Consider the following 24,499-nt stretch of genomic DNA (forward strand, 5'->3'; position numbering starts at 1 on the left):
CACAAAGCTAGGACTTGCATTATGTGAGTAAGTATGTTCTGAAAAGTCACAATAAAAAGCTATAGAATCTACATTTTACCACGGACACTTCAAGTTGAGTTCTTAAATAAAGACATTGAAGCTAAACAAAACAATGGCCCTGATCTTTCCCAGATATCAGCTCAGGAGGGGAGGAGAGCACAAAGTCAATTGGCTAATGATTTTGTTTCCAAGGATTTTCAAGAAAGCTCCCGTAAGCCTTGCTCATCGTCTCTGTTGTGCACCCAACTGAAAAAACGTACCAAGTCGACCAAAGACATTTCAAAGCAAGAACTGCCAATGTCTATTTAGAGTCAAGGAAAGTGCAAACACTATGATTGTCCACCCGTTTCAAAATAAGAGCGTATATGTTCTGTTTTCAGCTCCTGAAAATGTCCCTGAATTGTCGACATGGTCAGCATACCAGTAAAACATGGAGCACCCTCAGTGTCCTGCGTGTAACTGAGGCGGAGAGCAGCCGAAGTGAGCGGTGTATTGTTTACCTGTGCATCTTAAACACTATTCTGTCTGCGTCCTCAGTGAAATATGACCTCCCTCATGACACAACTGATGCTTTAAAAGCCTGCATTCGCCATCACCTTTCGTATGGTGTTAACCTTAAGGTGGCAGCGCTTTGAATGTCAGCCCCTCCACATGTGGACCTTTTTAAATGCCACTGCTTTTTATTCTGCAATTGTGAAACAGGACAGACAAAGGGATGGAGGGCGGGAGGGCGAGAAAGTCTTTTTTTCCCCCACTAGATGAAAACCAAATGACAGACAATCAGCTCAGCTCAGCAGGGGGTTCATTTAACACTTGAAGAGGAATATCAGGGGAATGATACACTAAGTGTGGGTCTTTGAAAGACTACAGAGTGGAGTCTCTCTTTTAATGATGTGCTCAGTTATGTGGATAGATGAATGGCAGCCTTGTGCTAGAGAGCACGGCGTCCTCCTTTTGGGTTCAATGAACTGGTCTACTGTAAAAAGTACCGACTAAAATATGCAGCACATGCTTTCAACGGGTTTATGTCACGATCAGTGCGGTATGACCTTAGGATCTATACTGAATAGAGATTGGACATGAATCAAAAGTTTAGTAATGGAAATGACTTTAAAAGTTCTTTATTGAGTAAATGTTTTGAGTCCAAATCATTAAACCCCTTTATGTTGAGGTAAAAACATAACATTGGTAAATTAATTACTGTGGATTTAGTCATATTTTGCACAAAAACAATGACTGTTCTGAAGAAAATGAGTTACTGATGGATGGATGAGGACACTCTATGCTACAGGAGTGGTTTCCATGAATGTGGGGCTATATTTATTTTGGTAGTTAGTCATACTTAGAGACACGCATTTCAAGTTAGTTCTTTCCCCTTTGACAAAGACCGCTCACCATATGATGAGGACAGAGCAAAGTAAGATGCGGTGGTTGCAGAGATGACAAACGATAATAGCAAATGTAAGGCGACAGCCACTTTAAATTGCCACGGGACCGACACTGACCCCTTGACACACAGAAAATGTGACAACCTTCCACATGCTGCGGAGTGCAATGTGCCTGACAGAAGCCTTGTGCGATTTTCCGTTTGTTGTTCAGCAGCGTTCTCCTTTACATTGTCATGAGATTTGCTGCAAGCATTTCCAGTCTTGGAGAGACGAGGACTCGGAATCAAGCGTCATTTGTGATCCCTCGGTGTCCTGTAACAGCTGTCTCCAGCAACAGAGCATGTGGTTGCCTCTATCCCATATTACATCTCTGCCACTCAGCGCCAACGGATCAGCAATCCAATTTCACACAAGCGCGCTCAGAGGGAGGCTACACTGACGCAGGAATGAGGATCTATGCTTTAACAAAGACGAGCAGTTGTTTGAAGAGGCTGGAGGGGTGGTGGTCTGAAGGAGGGAAGAGTTGCAGAGGAATTAGATAGAAATGGTAAGAGAACTGTGATGGAGGGAGATAAAAATAAAGAGTGATAAAGTGGGTTTCTGTGACTGTTACTTTCATCGGCCGAGCTGCCGCAGAGAGCACAATGAGCTCCAAAATTCCCAAACTATCGCCGAGCAAAGCGACAGCAAGCGCAGCTGACAGACACAACGACGAGCCTGAAATTTGTCAACACCGTCCCCGTGTGTGTAGTGACGTCGCATGCGCCACTTTATGCTCAGTCAAAGACCAGCGAGACAAGGATCTCTATGTACTGCTGGGAGAGCAGATGTACAGTATTGGATGACAGCGTACTCCTCAGCCCTTTCAATATCACACACTCACATTGCAGAGTCATTGTGACATAAATAGAGAAGGGGGCTTGCATCTCATCTTTCACAAAGCAGAGAGAGTATTGAATCTGATATTCAATGAACGGTTATTAGATTGAGCCATCATGCCGTCAGTTTGGAGCCAGACTCATAAGACAGCTGGCGTGCCGAAGAGGCTGCTTTTAATTTGCACCCGCACACACAAAACACACACAGCAAAAAAAGAAAGGAGAAAAAAAACAGCAAACTCCTACTGGACCAGCCAGAAACGTGTATGCGGCCTTGCGTAGACCTCAATGTAACCACCACATAGGACTCTAAATGCTTGACTATTTTGGGATACACTTTTTTAGAACAATAACTTGTCTGTGCTGCCATTTAATTTTCTCCTCGGGGAGTGAAATCCAGGGGAGGCATCTGAAACAGTGGCAGCGCGAACGAGCGCTTGGCCACGTTTGCAGACTTGTGATAGGAAATTCAGGCGCTTGGATAAATTGGTGCTGAGGTCTGCTGCTGGTACAAAAGGTCAGCTGGGAGCCTAGCCATACAGAAAGGCAGACAGAAAGACAGAAAGACAGACGGAGGGGGGCCGGGAAGAGAGGATAAGAAATGGATGAAACCTATGAAACATCCTGTCACTGTGAGATTGACAAGACAAAGATAACACTTGTCTCCACCTATTCTTCAACCTGTTGCATTGTTATCATCCCACATCTGCCAACCGTTTCATTTCTGCACGGATTTCTTTTTTAATAAATCAACGGCTGTCAATATTTTCTGGGTACAATAAAAGGATGACAATGTCCTGACTGTGGGATGAGGGCTAAATCGGTCCTCACATTTGAGACTCCAATTTTCCACCTGATTTCAAATGCTGATAAGAAAAATGATGTCTGACAGTTCACTTTTTAACGTCCATATTCTCTGACAGTCTGTCAGTGAGTCATGACTGAGCCTGTGTGTCCGTCTCTATCTCTGTCTGTCTGTCTCCATCTCTGTCCTTGATTAGCAATCACAGCAGCGTGGCCTGGTTCAGAGTGGAAAGCTTTAATTCTCCCCACATGGTGCCGAGACTCGCGGACCCTGCTGCTGTTGGTCCCGGTAAACACACAATCACTGTTAACACTCAAAAGTTTCCATGTATCATCTTGAGGAAAATCACTGCTTAACCCGCGCCGAGCTCCCTCGAGGTCCACCGCTTCTTAATGACTGTGCTGAAGATGCCCAACAGTGGATTTGTTTGTCCACAAACATTATGATGATGTTTGTGTTTGCAGAGAAAAGATTATAAAGAACTAATGCATGACTAATGGAAAGGAAAACAGCCGCGTAGGAAAATGATGATGCCGAGTTCATAAATTGTCAGAACAAATTTAAATCAGGTGCGCGCATCTAACGAGACGCGTTGTGAGTGTATTGCTTGGAAGCATCATTTATAATGTTGTTGCCAGGAATTGAAGTTCTGTTTGCCCAGGAAAAGAAAAAGAAGAAAGAGCCATTTTTATTAGTGGCAAGTCTAATATTTGAAGGCAGCCTTCCGCACACCCAGCGAGGGCTGTCTTTATTCAAACTGACATTTCAAGTGGACAGACAAGGCAGGGAGAGCTGACAGGTTCGTCTCAGCTTGGTGTCAGACAAGCTGACTTTTAGCACTAAAATACTCCCTGACAGATGCATCACTTAACCACTTACAAAGTGTGCAACAGACCTCTGGCCCTGCATATTTAAAATTGTATAAGTCTTCATCAAACACTGGAAGTCAGAGAGAAAAAAGACACTTGACTCACCTATGAAAAAAGCCTTCAGGTTTTACATGATGGCGTGTAGATAATAAATGAAAACTACACTGGTGAAATAAGGTATTTCTCATCAGTCAATTCCGTCTGCTTCCGAGGAATTGTCTTCTGAACGATGGATTTTTGGGACACTTTTACTGCGAATGTGGATGGCACGCAGCAGGACTGTGATAGGTTGACAACGCGCATATTAGAAGCTAATAAATCAAATCCGGGAAGCGGCGTATGAGGACTGTTTACCTCTCTGCTCCTCGGAGAAAGATAGAGACACTTTAAAAACATCCACCACTTGTAATTTAGGCCTTTTGCGTCATGATTTGAGATAAAAATGCCAGGCGCCAACGAGCAAGACAATATCCTTGATTCTCCAGATACACGTTGTGATCAAGATTTGTGCTAAACTATAAAATTCCGGAATTATATGATGTAACAGGATGCATCATCAATTTATGTTTATCAGCATGAAGCCACAAACGGCAGGCTGGTGATTTTATGTCAAGCTGTGAAGCAATCACTTTTCTTGCAGCTAGTTTTGTGTTCTTGGCTTTCATCATAAATGAACATGGATTTTTTTTTTTTAAGACCCCATGGAGAGGATGTCTGCTCTGGAAATGTAAAGTTTCATCTTATCTTGATGCTAGAGTTCCACTGTTTGATGGAACAATTCAAATCTGTCTCTCCTATCTGAGGCAAATTCAAAAGCAAGTCTCACCTGCCACCCCCCCCCCCCCACAATCCTGTCTGCCACATCCAGCTTCCCCAGCCTGCGCCTCCTTAAACTTTAATCATCTCATATTCAATACCTTTCACAGACACTCGTCACAAGGCTATACTGCTTTCAGAAGATTTCTTCCTCTTTTAGCCTCAACCTCAACACAGATACAGTGATTTCAGAATATCCCAGCCTGTTCATTACCCGGCTAACAGAGCGGTGTTCACGTGACAACTTTTTTTTCCCCTGATGATCAGAACAGAAAAAGCTAAATAGAAAAATAAAAAAACAATAGCGTAACCGGCAAAAAGTCACTGCAAATTCTTGTGGCCCATCGTCCAATCACACCTTCAATTAACTGCAGTTATCTTTAAAACCAGAGCAAACCAGAACACACTTTCAGCTAATTTGTTCACCTTATAATGAAAATGACACAAAAGCCTGGTACAATTTATTTTTTTTTCCCCCCTTTGTGGGGGTTTGGTGGTGGGGGCTCCTTTCTTTTTTCCTGATTGTGTCAGAGTGAGGCCTTGACACCCGCTGTTCTCTGGATACCATGTTGTGTTGGCCCCAGCATGTGGTCTGCTCGAATCCATTGGCGAGCTGACTTTTCTGAAATCAATGACCAGCAAGACACAATGTGTGATTTTGTTTCAAGTCTAGCTGTATCGAATGTCAGCGCTTGGAAATTGTTTTCCAACTTTATTTTCTACCTGAAAACTGAGAACTTCTTGAAAAGTATCAGCTTTCAAAAACAAAAATATATACAGAAATACAGTGATTTCTAATTTAACATAATCACAGCTCTCGAATGAAAGCGTTGACAAAGGCGGCGGAGCAACAACGCCTTCAAAAGGAAATCATTGAAAGGTGGAGAGGATCTGACATGGGAAAGTGATACCCTTTCATCATAGCGTGTTTGGAAAATAAGCAGTCAAAGGAAATAAACGTATAGAGCTTTATACTGAGACGTGTTCAGCAGAACAGAACATTTCATTTAGTCTTGTTGAGAAAAAGCACATAAATCGACTGGCAGCAGCAGGTATCACATTAAATCCCTATCAGTTGAAGATCAAACTGCATAATTTTAGTTTTTTTTTTTTATTAATCCCCTTAGGGAAAGTATTCCTCTGCATTTTGACCCATCCTAGAATTAGGAGCAGTGGGCTGCCACACTGAGTGGCGCCCGGGGAGCATTGGGGGGTTGGGTACCTTGCTCAGGGGTACCCCAGCCCTTTTTGGCCAGGTGGGGATTTGAACCGGCGACCTTCTGGTTACAAGTCAAGTTCCCTTTCCACTTGGCCACGGGCTGCACGGGCTGCATGAGGTATAATCTCTACAGCGGCACCAACACTTCTTCTTGAGGATAGATTTTAATAAAAAAACATTAAGAGTAAAGTTCCTCCATCCCATTGTTTACCACTGCTTATGAGCCACTGAGGTTTTAGTGAAATCAGCATATTATTAACGACTATGATCTTCATCCCGTCACTGTGTGAGACGCTGTGTGCTTCTTATCCCATTTCTCTAGTTCTGCATACACTAAAGCAAAACTTGAAACGCACGAGACTCGCCCATGAGAATAACACCGTCTCCTTATGATCAGTACAACGCGGACTCGCTCGCTTTTAAATCAGAAAATCATCAAATAACGACAGAATGCAAAGGTAAACTCTCCTTCTATGCCGGATATTGAACTTTATGTTTTCAAATTCCCTGATTGCATCACAGCACTACACGACCTGACCAGAATAACAAAAGGCGCCCGGAAAGAATCACATCTCACTTGTTTTATTTCCGACAACATTAACATAATGGCATGCCCGCAGGCTAAACAGATAGTTTATTCTGAAGAACAGAGACCAAATTCCACCAGCAAACATCAGGGAAATGAATAAAAACATACACAGGGGGAAGATACAGAGAAACAACATAGCAGCAAAAAAAGCCATCAATATCAGTTTATTATTTTTTATATTAACCGTGTTTCGGGATTGGGTAAAGAAATTAAAAGGCCAACATTAATGTTCATAAATATCAGGGGAGCGTGGATTAAAAATTTACATTAATGTAGAGAAACCCACGTTTGAGTGGGTTATCTGTGGGAAGACACTTTCTCTGCAATGTTATGATAGATACAATCTCCAGCTTCATGTTTAAACTCCATATAATCCTTAATAACATTCAAGAACAGGCTGTAATATTAAGGTTTTGGGTTTGGTTTTTTTTTACTGAGCAGGATACAGGCACATAATGTGTACTGGTTCCATTTTTATTCGACTTTATGTGGCCAACAACAAAACAAATATTATGTAACTACAAATTTGAGTTCATCCACTGCAGGCCTGACACAACACACGGGCGAGCTTCACTGTGGTTAAGTGTGGTTCGTTTTAGCAAACACGTGTGACCTTAAACATTTAATTACCTAGAGAGATGATCTGGATTCACTCTTTTAAAAAAGTGACACTCGACTTCACCGTATCAACTGGAGGGACAAGCCCTGCACATCAGCAGGAGACACAAATAGATGTGTCTTTAATTACCGACATGGAGTCAGTGTCTGCGGTGACTTTATATCCATGACAACAGCACAAAAACATATATTAAAATGAATTAATGGCAGCGTAAAAAAGTGTAGCTATAATCCACTGTTCCGTGTGGTTACGTTTATATCATGACTCTGTATAAAGCCAGATGGTACTTTTCAACTCAGCACTTACACAAGAGCTGAACTATTTGGGGAAAATATCTAATTACTATTTTACTTTTGACAAATATTGAGTTTTTCTTTGTTTGTTTCTTTGCAATAACTTGTGCAATATGGCAAATATTAAGAAGATCCTTCCCTAGACGCCGCTCAGTCAGCCATATTCATGATTCTACCTTTCTCTTGCTTTTGACAGTCCTTTTGTGAGGTATGTCAACATGGACCAGTCAGATTTTAAAGAGAGGAACGCTCAGCGTCTCATCGCAGCTTTAATTATGCCATAGGATAAGTTGCAGAGACCTGAAGAGCTGGTCATTACTCGCTGTCTGGCGTCCTCACTCGCCTTCTCTGTCTTTCTTTGTCATCTTCGATCAAAGCTGCTGGGGGTCACAAAGAGTCTGATGGGCGGATGCAGCGCTCTCCCTGTGGCCCTCATGTCTCAGCTCTGTCCATGGCTACACTAAGAAGCTGACAGGCTTTTATTGATCTCTACTTTTCGGAGACTCTCTTCATGGACACGGCGGCTCTAGTGGGGACATCGTCCACTTGAGTGTGTGTGTGTGTGACATATTCAATATTGCTGTGTATTGAACTTTAAAAAGGAGCAATAATGGTTATAATGGAGTAAGAATGTTCTGTATTTTTGTATTGTATTGGTATTATTGTGGTGTGTCTTTGTGGCTTTGCTTCAGTTTAATGGTCAACATAAGAGTAATCTGGTCAGTGTGACTGTGTCTAAATCGCAGGTTTAAACGATGCAATTAGCAAATTACAAACTGCTTCAATTTATGAAATATGCAACAAATCTGGGTTTATACTTTACCATTCATGGTTTCAGTATCTCCTATACATACAGTATATATATATATATATAGGGCTGTCAATGCGTTAATCGATCAACACAGTTGAGATTAACGCGATGAAATAATTGGTGAGGGATTAGGTGAGGGATTGTTGGGCGGAAGGTTTCATTTTAAGAAGCTGAGATGATGGAACCATCGATAAAACAAGCGTTATTTATTGACAGTGACTGGAAGTTGCGATACTTTGCCTTGACTGGGAAAAAACAAATGCGCGACCTGCACAGAGGAATTCCTCCCCATCGCCAACGAGTGGGAATAAGTGGCAAAGTAACCACTCTGGGCACCGATAGTGCCCGGAATATGCTGCCCGGAGACTTCCGTTTGGACACCTACCCTGTGTGGCTGACTGTGCTTTCATTCTCTCTCTCTCTCTCTATCATGACAAATGTGAATGTCTGACTTTGGAAGTTTCATTCTCAGGTGGACTGTGTGTTGTTCTAATGATCTCGTTGCATCATCCATGTTGAGCTTTTATTTTAAGCCTGAGTCTCTTTTAAGTCGCATAGTTCTACGTGTAGTTCTGTGTTTAAAAACAAAGATACAATTTGCTACATGGTGTCTGAAATGTCTGATTACTCATTCATTTAGTCATTAGAATAAAAGTAAACTTTTAATTGCGATGTATCTAGATCTATTTATATATGTGTGTGTGTGTGTGTGTGTGTATACAGTAGGAGCTTTGATCGAAGATTACAAAGAAAGACAGAGAAGGCAAGTGAGGACGTCAGACAGCAAGAAAGAACATGGAGATAAGCCTCTATAGTAATAATGACCAGCTCTCCAGGTCTCTGCATCTTTCCTATGGCCTAATTAAAGCTGCGATTAGACTCTGAGTATTTCTCTCTTTAAATCTGACTGGTCCATGTTGCCAGCCTTACAAAAGGACTGTCAAAAGTGAGACAAAGTAGAGAGGTAGAATCATGAATAAGGCTAACTGAGTGGCGTCTAGGGAAGGATCTGCATAATATCTGCCATATACACTTTCCCACATATAGTCAACCCTAAACAAACGTACAATCACATGCAAGGTAAGGCACCTAATTGCTCTGGCAGCCATTGAGTGATGACAATGGCCACAGTGGGAGTTTGGCAGACTTTGTCAGAATGTATGTAATTATTCAGCTCCACAAAAGGAAGGGCAGATGTGGTGCCAGAGCAGATTTACTGTGTCTACGGTCACTGCATTCAGTAGGGTATATAATGATACACTTACAGGCTAAATTACCCGAGCATTGTTTACCTCTGCTCTTAGAGAACAGGCCCCACTGAGAACAAGAGACCAAGAAGGTGCAGGAGGAAAAAAGGCCCAGATGGATCTGCTGAAGTTCCAATTAAAGCAAATGATCTGATTGTGGAGAAGAGTGTTGAATAAAGACAAACAGTATCCATGGAAGCAGAGCGGCTGCAGACACAAGCTGTATGGGCCTAAATCAATGTTTTTTCCCAAACGTTTAATACGTTTAAAACCCAAGACGACGTACCAAATCACAATATAAATCATGCATTCATATCCACGTGATTAGTAAAAAATGCACTTTTGCTGAGTACTTTGGTAAACTCCAAAGTACTCAGAATGCTGCAGCCAGTGTGTTAACCAGAATCAGCAGATACAATCATATCACCCCTGTTTTGGCATCTCTTCACTGGCTCCCGGTAAGAAAAAAAGAAAAAGAAAAAGAAAAAAGGATAGATTTCAAAGTACAACTCATAGTTTTAAAAACTTTAAATGGCCAGGCTCCATCTTACATCCCTGACACGCTCGCTGAATATAGACCTGACAGAACTCATCATCAAACAAAGGTCTCCTTAACATTCCAAGAATACATTCAAATTCAGTGTATGGTGTTTTCAGCCACTACGGTCCTGCCTCTCGAGAACTCTCTGTCTTGTGAAGTCAGATGTGTTACCTTTAAAAAGCAAACTTAAAACATATTTGTGTTCACAAGCTTTTCTAGTCAGGTTAGGGGCAGAGTCGATGAGATTATTCTTCTTTCTGCTCCTTTTCATTCAACACATGTTTTTTTTTTTGTGAATGAAATGAAATAAATAAACTAAACTAAGGTTAGGTTTTATTGGTATTATTGTTTTATTATTTGGGTTTTAATAATTCTCGTCTTTGTTTTTATCTCAAGCACATTGAGTCGACACTTGTTGTTTGAAATGTGCTGTGTTGTGCAATATAACATCTCTGATCAGGTTTACTGCTGTTTCCGTAACAAACAAAAGGCATGTGTAATAAATCAATCATAATTGTATTAGTATTAAGTATTTCTGAAAATATATGCACATTAATACTTGATAATTAAATGCATTCAGACAGGGTTAACTGATTGTTTATTATTTTTATTATACATATTAGCTCAATTACACCTTACTAATGTGATAGGTGGGCCTGCTTGGCTTTAACTACATTGCTTTAACATCTGTTTCCCAATTCACAATGTAAATGTAAAATATTTCTGTAACACCAAATATTATCTTGGAAAGAGGCATTACCAAGAGATAATGTTTGATAATAATGCATTTTTAGTCACTCTTGAGTAAAAGGCTAGAAAACAATTAGCTAATTCATTTGTTGACCCAAGAAAAATCTTGCCAGACCCATCTATGGGACCTGGCCCAAATGACTGCAGTAAATGATGGCTATTTCAGTCTCTCCAGACCTCATTAAAAGTGTATTATTTATTTGGACTCACAAAGAAAGACAATCTTTGCACATGTGGTTGCAAGAAATATATGATTTTTTTTATTTATTTTTTTTTAAATGTCTGTAATGTTAAAATATTCATGTAACGATGTGGACCACTATGTTTGTTTATTTGGAAAAACACCATCTCTTACTATCAGTTCTGATGGCAGCACCCATCCGAGCCATTGTCAGAGGTCATATACATAATGAAAGAGGAAATTACTGAGGAGGCAATGGCAGGGACAAGCCTGTCATGCAGCACAGGGAGAAAATGAAGATGGAAGAAAAACGGTTTTGCCAAGAATAGAGCAGTGCATAGAGGGAAGCAACATTGGAGGGAGGGAAAGGGCCAAGAGTGCAGGAGGGAGCACAGGGAGAGAGGGAGAGAGAGAGAGAGAGAGGGGCTTGAAGTTGAACCATGAAGACAGGCTTCTCAGTAACTTGGACAATGCAGAACCATTCAGAGAACTGGAAGACAACGAGAGAGAAGGAGACTGCAGGGCTTCAAAGCAGGGGGAAAGTTGGCCATCATACTCAGCTGGGGGAGTTTTCATAAATTAAAAGGTTTTCAAAGGGAGAGACAAAGACTAGAAAGGAACTTGACAGAGCAGGAGGAAACGCTGACAGGTTTCCAAGACGAGGAAGAGGAGCAGGTGTCACTTTGGAAGAGGCTCTTACCTTGGCCGACGCCGAAGCAACTGATCCTGCTGCCGTGATGCCTCGCTTGACCGCTATGTCGCTGCTGGATGTTGTCACGGCAACTGTAACTGGGGTGGGAAGGAGGGAGGGAATGACTGGGAGGGGAAGGAGTCCCGGACGGTTGTTGCCATTGACAACGGCAGAGGCACAGCTATGATTGGCTCCTCCATTGTGGAGGCCAGACGGACGGATATCTCTCCGCTCCCAGGGTCCCCGATAGTCCCTCTCAAAGCGGTGGTGGTGGCGTGACATCACTTCCTCTTTGTCTCAGAGGGAACAACGGGGGCAGGCCTGCAAGAAATGGAAAGAAACGGGGGAATAAGTCAGGTTGAATTTCTCTTGTATGACATCAATGCAAATGGCGGCAAGAGACACAGAAAGAAAGAGACAATCTGGGTAGCGAGCATGTCGACGTGAAGGTGTAAATGCTCACAGCATCGGCTCCCGCTGCACCTGACTGACATGAACACACCGCAGCTCATTTGTTGCCTCTAATTCCTATTTTCAGTCATTAACGAGGGCTGCGACAAGAGGGAGAGAAATGAGCACCGCTGAGCCGGTCTGCAACAAACACCATCAGTGCCAGCACCATGAGGAGCAAGATCTGCCACATGAAGCGTTTGGGTTCAACAACGAGAGGTTAGAACAATACGGGCGAGCCAGGCGCAGACAGGTGCAGGCTCTTCAGCTTGTCCTGAGGACAGTGCGCCAGTATCACGACCTTGTGGTCAATACTCATTCATCTGAATAGATAAATACCCTTGCAATTACAGCTCATCTCATATATCTAATGGCTGTTTAATTCAATCAGATTGTCCTTGAAAGGCATTTGAGGGTTTCCCCCCCTTTTCAACTACAGCAGGCTGTAACAGGGATTACATCAGTATGGGGTATGGCACTATTGTGTAGCATGAGCAGTGCATCACTCTATATTATATCATGAATCAAAGCCGTGAAAGATCTGAGTAGTGAAATCCATCACTGAGGGGTTTTTGTAGAGCATTGTACTCCTCCTCACCAAAGGCACGTTATGCTTCCCAAGCCCTTGATAACAGACGAAATAAATAAATAACAACCTCAAAACCAGGTTCAGCAAGCCCCATGCAAAATCCCCTGGTCTGTGAGGAGGAAATGACAGCAGATGATAAGTCTTTATTCTGCACACTGGGGTCTGTCATGCTGCTTCTTTGACTCACAGAGGAGCAAACGCCTTGAAATGCCGAGCCTCGCAGTGTGTGTCTCCGTGAGAGTGAGTGTACAGAGGGAGTATATACTACAACTGAATGATTGTGTATGTGCGTCACGTTTTGACAGGTTGTAATGAGAACATGCTTGTCCAGAACTCCAGTGTACTCTGCGAGCAGGCTGTTGGAAATGAAAGGTTTGTTACAACGCTTTCATGCAAGCAATACATCTTGCAGCCTGAGGTGGGAGCACTGGCCCCACTGTAGCTTCAGCTGCTGTGACCATCCAATTGTTTACCCCGTGAAACATTCACCCCTTCATTTGACACTCTCTCTCTCTCTGTTCCGCCCGCCCCTTTCACTCCATTTCTTTTATACATGTTGTTCCACTTTTCAACCCCCTTTGTTTAATTCTCTCTCGTACAAGGTCCACTCTTTCAGCAATAACCTTTCCCTCTCCACGGTGACCCCTTTTAATAACCTCAAATTTTCCAAAGGTAGAAGCTTGTGTATTATCTCAAAAACATATTTGAGACGGACGGAAACAAGGTGCTGGTCCAGTGGAACAGTGGCAGAGTTGGTGCAAGGTAATATCCTCTTATCTGCCATGCTCCACACCTCAGCTGAGAGAATAAAAGAAAAACTGCCAGAAAATTCTTTCACATAAAAACAGAGAGAGAAAAAATAAAAGGGACATTATCTTCACAAAAGTTAGAATTGGGGGCAGAGTGCATTGGGATTTACAGTTCTTGACAATTTATTTTTATCAATCCTTTTTTTAGATGTGGAGTGGTGTAAATGGTCACTGAGCTTCAAAGTTTATACTGTTTTGCAGTTTTCTGCAAGACATTCTAGTTTGTCTATAATCCTCCAGGAACAAGGACACATTGTGGAATAAATCTTATAGAGTATGCAGAAAAAGGCAGCGGGTGTAGTTTACAAGTGCCCACACACAACCTTCAGCGAGGCTGCAGTGTGCAGCTACAGTATGTGGATCATATCCACAAGACATGATCTGAACATCATGGTAAGTTAGCCGTCTATAGTGCACATTAATCAATGTGTTCCTTTTAGAAAAAAGGAGCAAAAGAATCAGTTTGTAATGTATATTCTCATATTATTATTATTAGTTCTTTCAGCAGGTTGCATGTCATGATGTATCGGCGTATTCTTTATTTAGGTGCTAAAACACACAGTAAGTACATACAATATTGTTTCTGCACGTCCCGGGGCGCTCTCTTCTTTAGATTTAGACTTAAGTCTATTTCTTTCTATGTCCATGTGATCCAAAGCTGCCTGCATAATATTCAGGTCTGGACCCTGTGGAGGGCAGTCCATGATCCAAAATAAAACAATTTCCAACTCAGGCCCTTTCCAGACGTAATATCTCCTCTTGAGTATCCAGTTTGCTGATTCCCCTTTGACAGCGGCCTCGCTGCTGCAAAATGATGATTTACTGACTTTTAATGACTGATCGAATTCTACGATATGTGGCGTTTTGAATGGAATATGAGTTTAACCTTTGGAAAATGTGTACGTCAAGCATGTCTTGAAGAAACTTCACTGCACTGTGGCCATTTTCAACATGAAATAGTATGAAAAACATATATATATATATATATATATATATATATATACATATATATGTTACATTAATTATACAAGTTAATGAGTGTGCAAGGAGGTCACACTGAACACTTCACAAATTAGCACGTAGAAGCAGCTTTTCCTGTGTTTCTTAATACAAACTGAATAATTATATTAAATATAGTTTGAGCAATGCTAAAACAACAAATCTCGTTTGTATCGTGACAATGGGTGAAGGCAAAAATATCCCTGCTGCCATGTGATACGTTATGTGTGAAAAGTCTGTTTTGGGATGTGTCACACAGAGGGAGAACCCTGTGACCTTGTAACGTCTATGAGATGAAACTTTTGTATATGCCTAACTTGCCATGTTATGTTTTTAAATATACATACTCCTCCAGCATTTACCATTCCTCCTGGACTTGTGAGCATGCTGGGTTAATTAGGGGAAACTTAGATTTAATTAAATGAAACAAGTCAAAACTAAGATGCTTTGCAGATTAAATGGCCTTTGAACTTCGGATACTCCCACTTGATATTATTTAATGAATGCAGCCTTGCTCTTTGATTTACAGTAGTGCCCACAAGGGCCTAACCCACACCGAGACATGAAATAGGCAACTTTTAATATCTCAAAATATTTTACATCCCCAACCCACATCACAGTACATCTTATTCCTTCATTAAAAGCTGACGTGGGCCGCATTGAGCAGTGTATACATACTGTATGACTAATGCTGTTGATTTCATACAGAGAGAAGCCTCTCACTTTACCACACTTCAAATTCTCTCACTTACTAACTTACCCAAGTGGCATTTTCAGCATCTTGACACCAGATTTCAATACGTGCACAATCCTCCAAGTGAACTCCTGTCATCCTCCCTGCTATGCATGTCAGCATACCGCGTAACCTGAGGCGAGCAACCGATCCCCGCAGAGCAAGTGTCACTGACACAAACGCGACTACATTCGTGGCCCTTGGTGAACACGAGGATTTAAGATATTAATTGCAAATTAACCCCAATTTCTGCAACTCCTTCTAAGTCTGTTGCTCATGCATGTGCACGTGTACGCACGGGCTGGCACAGGCTCACGTCACCTGGAGGCTGAGAGTGCGTGTGCTGTGTTTTTGTGTCGAGAAGTGAAAAAAAAGAAATGTTGCTCTCAGAGGTGCCTGTGGAAACCAACACCCAACACACCTGTGGACTCTGCCAGACCAGATAAACACTTAAATACATCACATCTCCAATGACACTTAGCTCTGCGTTTCCCTGCTCTAGGGAGAAGGTGCCAATAAAGATTTGCCCATTTCCTTTCACATCCAATGAAGTCACTGTCAGCCCCGGACAAGACAATGGTGTTTCAGAGGAGAGACGATAACCTTTGCTGCAAGGCTTGCATATTAAGCCAGCCTTTTAAAGAGCCTTTTCACTTTTATAAGGAACGTATGACAGTATTTCAGTCATACCCTACAGCAATTAATGAGGCTCTTCAGCTCTTGCACTCCTGTCAGCCTATTAATAATCTCACCAGAAGGTATAACTTTTCCACACCAAATACTGTTTTCTCACTCTGGCACTTACTGAAATAACAGCTGATGAAGGAGAATCCTTTGCTCAAGTGTGAAAAATCTAAAGAAGTGATTAAAAATCACTAATCCTCTGGAAGCCCAGACAGCAACAAGAAGGCTTTTTCCAGTACAAACACAAAAAAATGAGAAATACCGTGTCAGTGATCGAGTCTAATGAGCTGAGTGACGGGCTGACTGGCATCTCCATTGTGTTGTCAGTCAAATTATGAGCTAAAAGCAATCAGCTTCAGTGGAGGAGGAGTGAGTGTGGTGCGCCGGGGCATTTTTTTGACTCTCGTTTCCAAAAAATCAGCTATTCAAGAGCTGCTGTTGTGCCAGAATGTTCCATATGAAAGTACAAAAGTGAGATGATGGGAAGCAGATGTGTGGTGAAGGAGCAGAAGACGAGAAGTAAGAGTACGTCCATGAGTGGGCGTGCACTAACGTCACTGACATCATCGGGAACGCTTCGCCATCACCATGGAGACGCCACGCATATTCGTGGCACAATGTGTTGCACATCAGGAGCATTCCATGACTTATGTTCCCAAACAACAGCGTGGTTAGGGGTGATTAGCCAAAATAAAAAGTTGCCTGGCAGGTGGGAACGCTCGAGTCACGCACCCTTAAGAACAGCATCTGTCACTCAGAGGCGGCTCGCAGCGTGTCGGGTGTGTGCGTGTGACTGAGCCGTGTTAACAAAGCCATGTGGGAATACGCAGGGAGCTGCAGATAGATGTGAGGAAAGAGGGAGCGTAACAGATGGACAGAACGTGGCAGCGATGGAGAGACAGTGAGACGGTGTGAACGGAAGAGACAAATGAGACATTACATATCAGCCGTGTGTATGAAGCCCAAAATAGATGGAATGGTGTTAACGGTGGGATCAAGGAGGGAAGGGTGGGATGGGTTGTGTCATCCTGGGGTGTGATGTTTGCTGTGCTGGCACATTCCCAACACTTAAAACCTCCAGCTCTTCCACCTGCGACAGATACTCCCAGAGTGTGTGTGTGTTTGTGTGTGTGTGTGGGGTACTTACATTGACCGAGTGACACACACACACACACAAACAATATACTCATGGGTCTGTGCTAATAATCAATTTGTCCATCAGCAAGTTTGATGGTACAAATGAGGGCCAGCTACAGCAGGCATGCTGTAACTTTACAAGGACAAGATATTGCTGTAAATGAGCAGCCCAGTGGGACCGGCACATTGACAGCCAAACACACACACACACACACACACACACACACAAGGAGAGAGAGCGAGAGTCACAGGTGCACGTGCCTGCCCACACGCACAGCAGCACATATAAAGCAATATAAATGCACAGCAGTAAATTTGCTGACAGTTCCTCCAGGACAACAGAGGTATTCATCCAGATATTTAAATAATGAGAGAGACTGGTGGTACAGGAATAGCCCAAAGCAATGTGAGCCAGAGTCACAGGCTTTTTAAATTCTCCTCCTCGAGTAGACAAATGATGAAGACACTTTCCTAATTTGGATGTTGCATATTTCAGGCCATGTACTGTAGATAAGTTAGTGGCATGGGGAACACATATTAGACGAAAACAAATGTAATTTGCTTATTACAAATAGCAAAAAATGATGAGCCAAGCAAACTATTTTAAATTCCACTCAACATACTGACATCCAAATATGCATTAGATTGCAATACAATACAAATCATGTACAAAGAAAAAGAAATGACAATTTCCATCAAGCATCCAGGTTGTTTAAAATGAGGGATAGTCAATACAGTCTAGGAGGAAAGGTTCATATTTATTAAAACACTGAATAGTCTCAAGAATGATTTAACCTTGTAGTATATTAAAATGAACTTTAATGGAAATATGTTAAAAAGACTGACACAAGCTTACATGACCATCACCTTGTTTTAGTTAAAATGATGATTTTGTAAGGTAAGGTAAGGCTGTAAGGTGTTTTTTTTTAAGTATTGATTGATGAAGGAAGCCAATATGCCAGGAAAGAACCTGGGCTTCCAGAGTATTTTTAGCATTCCCTCTTCAAGGCATGATACAGGAGAGACCTAATTGATGTTCCAGAAGAAGGAAAAAGCACAAAAACAACGGCGCAGACGCGAGAGGGAAAGTAAACACAGGAAAAGTAAAGTGGAGTTCTGTGTCTGTCTCGTGAGCGGAGACGAGGTGTGGGGGTTGCATCTTCAGGGAGATAAACGCAGTTACCTGCTGGCATGGAAACCAACAAGCCTTTTGTTGAGATTGATTCTTAGCATTAGTAGGTCCAATTAATCCCAGTGGGTTGAGGGAAAATTAGCACTTTGCTATAATTCATACATCTCATTAGTGGTCAGAGTAGAATCCAGAGACGCACGGTGCCATCAGCAATGCATCATAAAAACACAGAATGTCTCAAAACAGCAGCCCAGGCACCAGTCCGACTGAAAATAGCTCCTCTTTTAGCAAATTATTAGAGGCATATAGGCTAGTTCTAATTAATCAGCGACTTTAATGGGACGACTGGGGGGCATTTGACACGCAAATATGCCTGAACCGCAGGGTAATCACCAGTCATTCTGAACAAATCTTCAACTAATCTGAATACAGCACCTCACATTTCCTAATCTCACACTGCCTATTAGGTATTTCCACAGACACTTCAAAAGGGAGACGATAGTGAGATGACACTACATTAATCTGACACCTTGACAGATGCAACACTGGTGAGTGGCGTGCACACACTGACTCAGTTTGCCTAAGACGCACACTTCCTGATCATCTTCTCTTTGATAAATCGCGCAGGCAAAGGTCAAATCATTCAAAGTGGAAAGAAAATGGATAATATGTGTTTGATTTACAGAGAGAAGAGAAATAAAAAGGAACTGAGGCTGTGAGGGTTATTTTTTTCTTCAGATTAAGAAATATTGCATAAACCTGCGCTCCTGACAGCACACTCCTCACTGTGCATCAGCACAATACTTTTAGAGGAGCATTAATAAGTAAAACTTTCTTCAAGTCTTGAAAATAGCAGTGTGTCAGTGTGTGTGTGTGTGTGTGTGTGTTTGTGTGTGTATACTACATGATGCAATGATTTCCAAGCCACGTGTTTAAAGTAGTCCAAACACCCAGGGTGTGATGTTACTTTTGCATGACGAAAAAATACGAGCCGACAGTCATTTTTCAGTTTAACAAAAATAAAAAATAAATAAATAAATAAATAATTCTCACTGGCACCTGTGCAGAAAGAAATGACCACAGTGTTAAAAAACTACAGCACTGACTGAGTTAGTAACACCCTGCCAGTGTTTGGCTGTCAGTATCCCAGGCATGTCATTAGCCTGAGGAACAGAGAGGCAGTGCTACCTCTACCGCTGCACACCGCACGCTGCCGCTGAGTTAATTAAAACACTGACTTTCAACAAAACACCACATTATCACAATGGCAAGACATGAAGCTGGAGAAAAACCCTGGGGGCAGTGTGCACACTTTCCCCATCCAGCTTTTCTGCATGCTTTTTCCTGCAGGGTGCGGGAGCATCAGATTTCCAGACGGCAATCACGCCGCGTGTGTGTGCGCTTGAGTTAAAGCGCGTAAGAATGCATGCACGTGTGCGTCTTGTGTGTGCGCATGTGTATTCTCTCTGGCAGCTGTTGCCTTCTCTGCCGTCGCTACATCCCTTTTGCAAATGTCTTTGTTCTCTAACAAAAAACCAACAACAACATCAAAACCCACACCACTCGCTGTTGATCCTGCGCACACAAACACACAGCGAGGCTCGCAGGCCTATACACACGCCGATAAGCACAGGGCAGTTTGGACTAAAACCTGACACATCGAATGGGCTTCTGCATCAATGCAGCCCGCGTAGTTCAGCTTTGCTAGCGGGACACGGGGCAAGTGCAAGAATAGTGACTTAATTATCTAAATGGCTGCAGCGGAGATTACTGAGGGCAGTGAGCATCCATCTCTTTCAACACCACCGGCTTAGAGTGCACGGCCAAGCTGGAGGAGAGATCAAGAGATATAGACATCAATAACAGAGACAGAGTGGCAATGAGAGAGTGAAAAAGAGACCAGGAGAATTGAACAAGAGCAAAAGACAGGAGACAATGTGGAAGAGAGCAGGAGGAGGGAATAGTGACAGTGATTTACAGCGGAGGCGTTTTGCGAGCTGACTGGCCCATAAAAAGCTGCCACGGCATGAGGTTCTGCGGCTGCATCCTCAGCTACAAAAAGTTCGCCGGCAGCAGGGATCATGACATCAGCCCTATCGCTATGGAGATACCATGCACATTTTTCGATTATTCTCTTCCTGTCATTACCATAGAGATGCTCCAGGGCTGGATTATATCTTGACCCCCCCCCACCCGCTTCCCTGCAAAGCGATAAAAAAAGCCCTATTTTTAGGTCTATCCCTCCCTTCCATGTGTGCACGTTGTTGACTTCTGCACGGCCAGGCGGTTACAGAGGTCATCCTCAAACTGGAGAGCTTCAGGTTTGATCGGTCGGTGTCCTGAGACTCCTCGAGCAGAAGCATTTAACCCCTACCTTCTTTACAGGCCCCACCACTGCTGGTTGACCTTGCAAAACAACCAGATGGCAAGAAGAGAATTTCCATCTGCAGACTGAAGAAAGTATTATTGTATGAACATTTAAACCAAAGAGAAAAAACATTTACTGTGAGCGTTCACGTGAAGCACTCTCATTCAAGACTGTAGGAGTAGAAAGGAAAGAATACAGTTCCACAACCACAGAAGACATCACATTCCTCAGCATAATATATTACATTTCTCTATTAAATGTCCGTGTTAAGTTTTCACTTTAGAGGAAATGACAGCTTACACAGCCAACATTTCCCGTAGATAGTCCCTCGGTATTCAGGCTTTAGTTCCTGACAGGGGGCATGGAGTAAAAGAAAGCATACTTATGATTGGAAAGCTCAGTGGTTTGGATCCCCAGACTGTGTGCAGAAACAGAAAAGTGAACAAATAAGCCTTTCTTTCTTCAACAGCTAACGTCAATGAGCCACTGAATAAGATTTACTGTACTAAGACGTCGCTAAGTTTTGGCTGAATTCTCTGTAACACAAATTTAGCTCCATTCAAGTTCAAGGCCAGCCAGTGATTTAGAGCTTTGCTCAAGAACACCTCAGCAGTGTGAATCTCTGGGAAATAGGAACCAGGTCCTCTGGGTGAGGGATGGTCTGTCCAAACAATACCCTGCTTTCCCCAAGTGACCCCCTAGACAACAGTAACACCCGAGCTCCGCTGCTCAGCTCCCTAATGAGAACGTGTAGAAGCGTAAACAGTAAATCAGCCTTCCATCTGAAATGCAGTGCGAGAATAAATGAAACGCTGACAACAAATGAACAGACCGACACTTGTGGAACCCCAATTTCAAAAACAATAATGCTGATTTATCATGCATGTAATGGCACACCAATTCATTTGTTTTCCAAGTTACTGACTGTCAATGAGTGCTTGTGTTTTCCACTGAGTTTGTGGCATCTAAAAGGAAATGTAATCACTTCACTAAAAATACATCGAGGAGTGTTCAGATGAAGTTTAGCCTCATGAGAGGATCAGGACCTACATGAAACAGTACAGGGAAATATCCAGTAAATAAAAAGCTTTGGGAGTCAAAGATTACAGTGAAACCAGAAAAAAAAAAACCCGTCAGATCCAACACTTTGTAATGTTTGTATCAATGACAGAGCCTCGAGTCAAGTGGTCTTTATATTTCCCTTCGAAGCGCAGACACACAAGTATCAGAGCGCACATAATACATGCATATATGAAGTACACGTCCTTAAAATCCCCTACTCCAAAAGACATAAACACTTTCCCCAACTCAAGTACCCATACATTTACACAAACCCAGAACAGTGCTGTCTCCCTGATTAAGCCAACGCCATCTGCTTGAGTCCCCTGTCACCACTGATGGCTGCCACTCGTCCAGGCCAGCGACAGGCCGAGCCAGAAACCCCCCCAGCGTGATCCAACGGCACTTTAATCTCCTCAAATCTCAACCTTTTCAAAAAGGGCAGCTGCCACGGTAACCTCGGTGCAGTTGTTCGAGGCAACCTCACCGCGCTCTCGAAAAACACACGATTCTATCACTTTGGCCTCAGACGACAAGAAGAACAAAAGGACAGGAGAGTGTATTTCCCTTCCCTGCGTCTCCTTTCTCTGCACTTGTCTCACGTTCACGGGTGCTTTCTCTAAAAGCCATCCTCTGTCTCTGTCTCAGTCTGTCATTTCATATCTGTATGAACACAGTGGCCTTTCAGACACACACGCTGAATGGCGACGCAGCCTGGTCCGGCCCATAGGAGCTGTTGGCGAAGTATAGATTAATGGCCCAGGAGACGACCGAGGCAAGTGGAATGAACAAATAGAGAGGCCCCTGAAATGAATGAAATGGGAAAAAAAGGGGGGGAGGGAAAGAGAGCTAATGATGAGGAGAATGAGGTGTGCATTGAATTGTACGAGAGGTACCATGTCAGGGAATGTGGTCTGCACGCTGTATAGTTCTATATGCCTGTCACACTGACAGAATGAATTAAATATGATTGGGTCAATGTGTGTCATCCTCTCAACCTTAGTTGGATGAGGCACAGACATTGCCCAGATTTAGTAAACTGCCATCTCCATTAGGGGAGGAAACTTCATGTAAATTCAACCCAATTTATCAAAATAAAAAGTGACATCAGAGGAGAAATGTAAGAGAAGGACGTCCCAAGTGGACAGGATGCTAAGCTTTTTTTTTTTTTACGTAGCACCTTGTTTATTTTTCAATTATGCATGACTGTACCTCAAGGTAATTGTGTGGATTAGCAGCGATGAGTTTGCGGACTGAACACAGACAGCTGTGTTATAAAGACGGCGGAACATTTTTCTTCAACCACAACAGTTCAACGAATTGTCAGAATGAGAGAAAATTAATTGGTAACACGTTTGAGTGTGTCGATCTGCTAACGCGCTGATGTTTGTCATTATGCGTCTGAGCAGCCTCGCGCAGACCGAACCTTTCTGTGCTTTTGACATCTCTCTAGGTTCCAACAGTTCAAATAAAGAAATGCATTTTTTTTAAAAAGGTACCTTTTATGCAGTGACACTATGTTACAGCCGCCAGGATCTTCTGAAGATTGGCAGATATACATGGAAGTGTGCAAGCAAAAAAAAAAAAAATGGTTGTGTCCAAAGACGGGGTTTGTGTGGAATGGCACTCACAATTGTCAAGTGCCAGCCACACTTCCTGCCAAGGGATTTACAACAGTGTGTCTACGAAAAATGTACAGCTGCATCAACAAGCTGCACAACCCGACAAGAGTTTTCTTTGTGGCCAACAAACGTTTTGCTGTAATTACATGTCAAATAATACACTGGTTCTGATCTATATCAGAAACCTGAAGTTCACCAGGAAAAACATTGATTCCAAGGTCCTTTTAGTGAAAATGTTGGTTTAGTGCTATATTAAACAAACCTAGTAAAACAAGCCATCTCTGAGATGTGTGAAACCACAGACGTGGACCTCATGGTGTCACAACATTTAAGGATGTAACGATAAAATGCATTCAGCATGTCAGAACAATACATTTCTAATGAAATACGATATCTCATTCTCTGTATATTTAAAGAAGGAGTTTGGGTAACTGTATTGGGCATTTTTGAAGTTTTTAATACAGTTTAGGCAGTAAATAAAAATAAAAATGTTTTTAATAACCTACAGTTTAACTGATAATCTTAAACTTGACTTCAGTGCTTGCAGAATCATTCATTGATATTAAACTACATTTCTGTGCAGTAACAAAAAGGCACATCAGAGTGTATTTGCAGTTTTATTTTTGAATTGTTCTTAAACCTGTCTTGTAAAACCATCTGAAGATCACTGTCCCACAAACATGTAATGCCTGCTTTTCCATATTCGAACCGTTATGGTTGTTCAAATAAAGTGCACTGACCGTAGAAGATATTTTACAATCGTAAAAAAAATAAAAAAAACTTTCCTTCTTGCACATTCTTTGTGTGTCTTATTTCCACTCCACACTCTGTCCCTTCCCTCCCTTACCCATGCCTCAGCTGTACTCTCACACACGCACAATCAGAGAGCGAGAGAGGGGGAGAGCGAGTGGTGGAGTTTGGCGACACACATAGAGATAGCGGAAGCGAAGTGAGAGATAAAGAAGGGGAGAAAGCAGAGAAGCAAGAGGAGGAGGCGGAGAGACGACGGAGGAGGAAAATGAGAAAGCCCAGTAAGATGCAAGCTGAAACACACACACACACACACACACACACATGTCCTTTAATCAATATGGTGGGCGCATAGCCCCATGGTAAATCACTTTCCTGGCAATAAGAGAGAGCAGCTACTATCCCTCTTTTTTAATATGTTGCCAGAGTGTCAGTGAGTGATATATATA

The 24,499-nt window shown here is 42.5% G+C and overlaps 1 protein-coding gene across 3 annotated transcripts in view; it reads right to left on the minus strand.

Annotated features, from left to right (window-relative positions):
* The window catches only part of LOC122783631 (kelch-like protein 29), a 165,830-nt gene that overhangs the window by 86,377 nt on the left and 54,954 nt on the right, over positions 1 to 24,499 (minus strand). For all 3 annotated transcript variants that reach the window (XM_044048388.1, XM_044048386.1, XM_044048387.1), the window contains one exon: positions 11,728 to 12,039. In XM_044048388.1, coding sequence (XP_043904323.1) covers positions 11,728 to 12,000 — 273 coding nt within the window. In that variant the 5' untranslated portion in view covers positions 12,001 to 12,039. The remainder of the gene's footprint in view (positions 1 to 11,727; positions 12,040 to 24,499) is intronic.

The sequence above is a fragment of the Solea senegalensis genome, linkage group LG17, assembly GCF_019176455.1.
Source record: "Solea senegalensis isolate Sse05_10M linkage group LG17, IFAPA_SoseM_1, whole genome shotgun sequence".
NCBI lineage: Eukaryota > Metazoa > Chordata > Actinopteri > Pleuronectiformes > Soleidae > Solea > Solea senegalensis.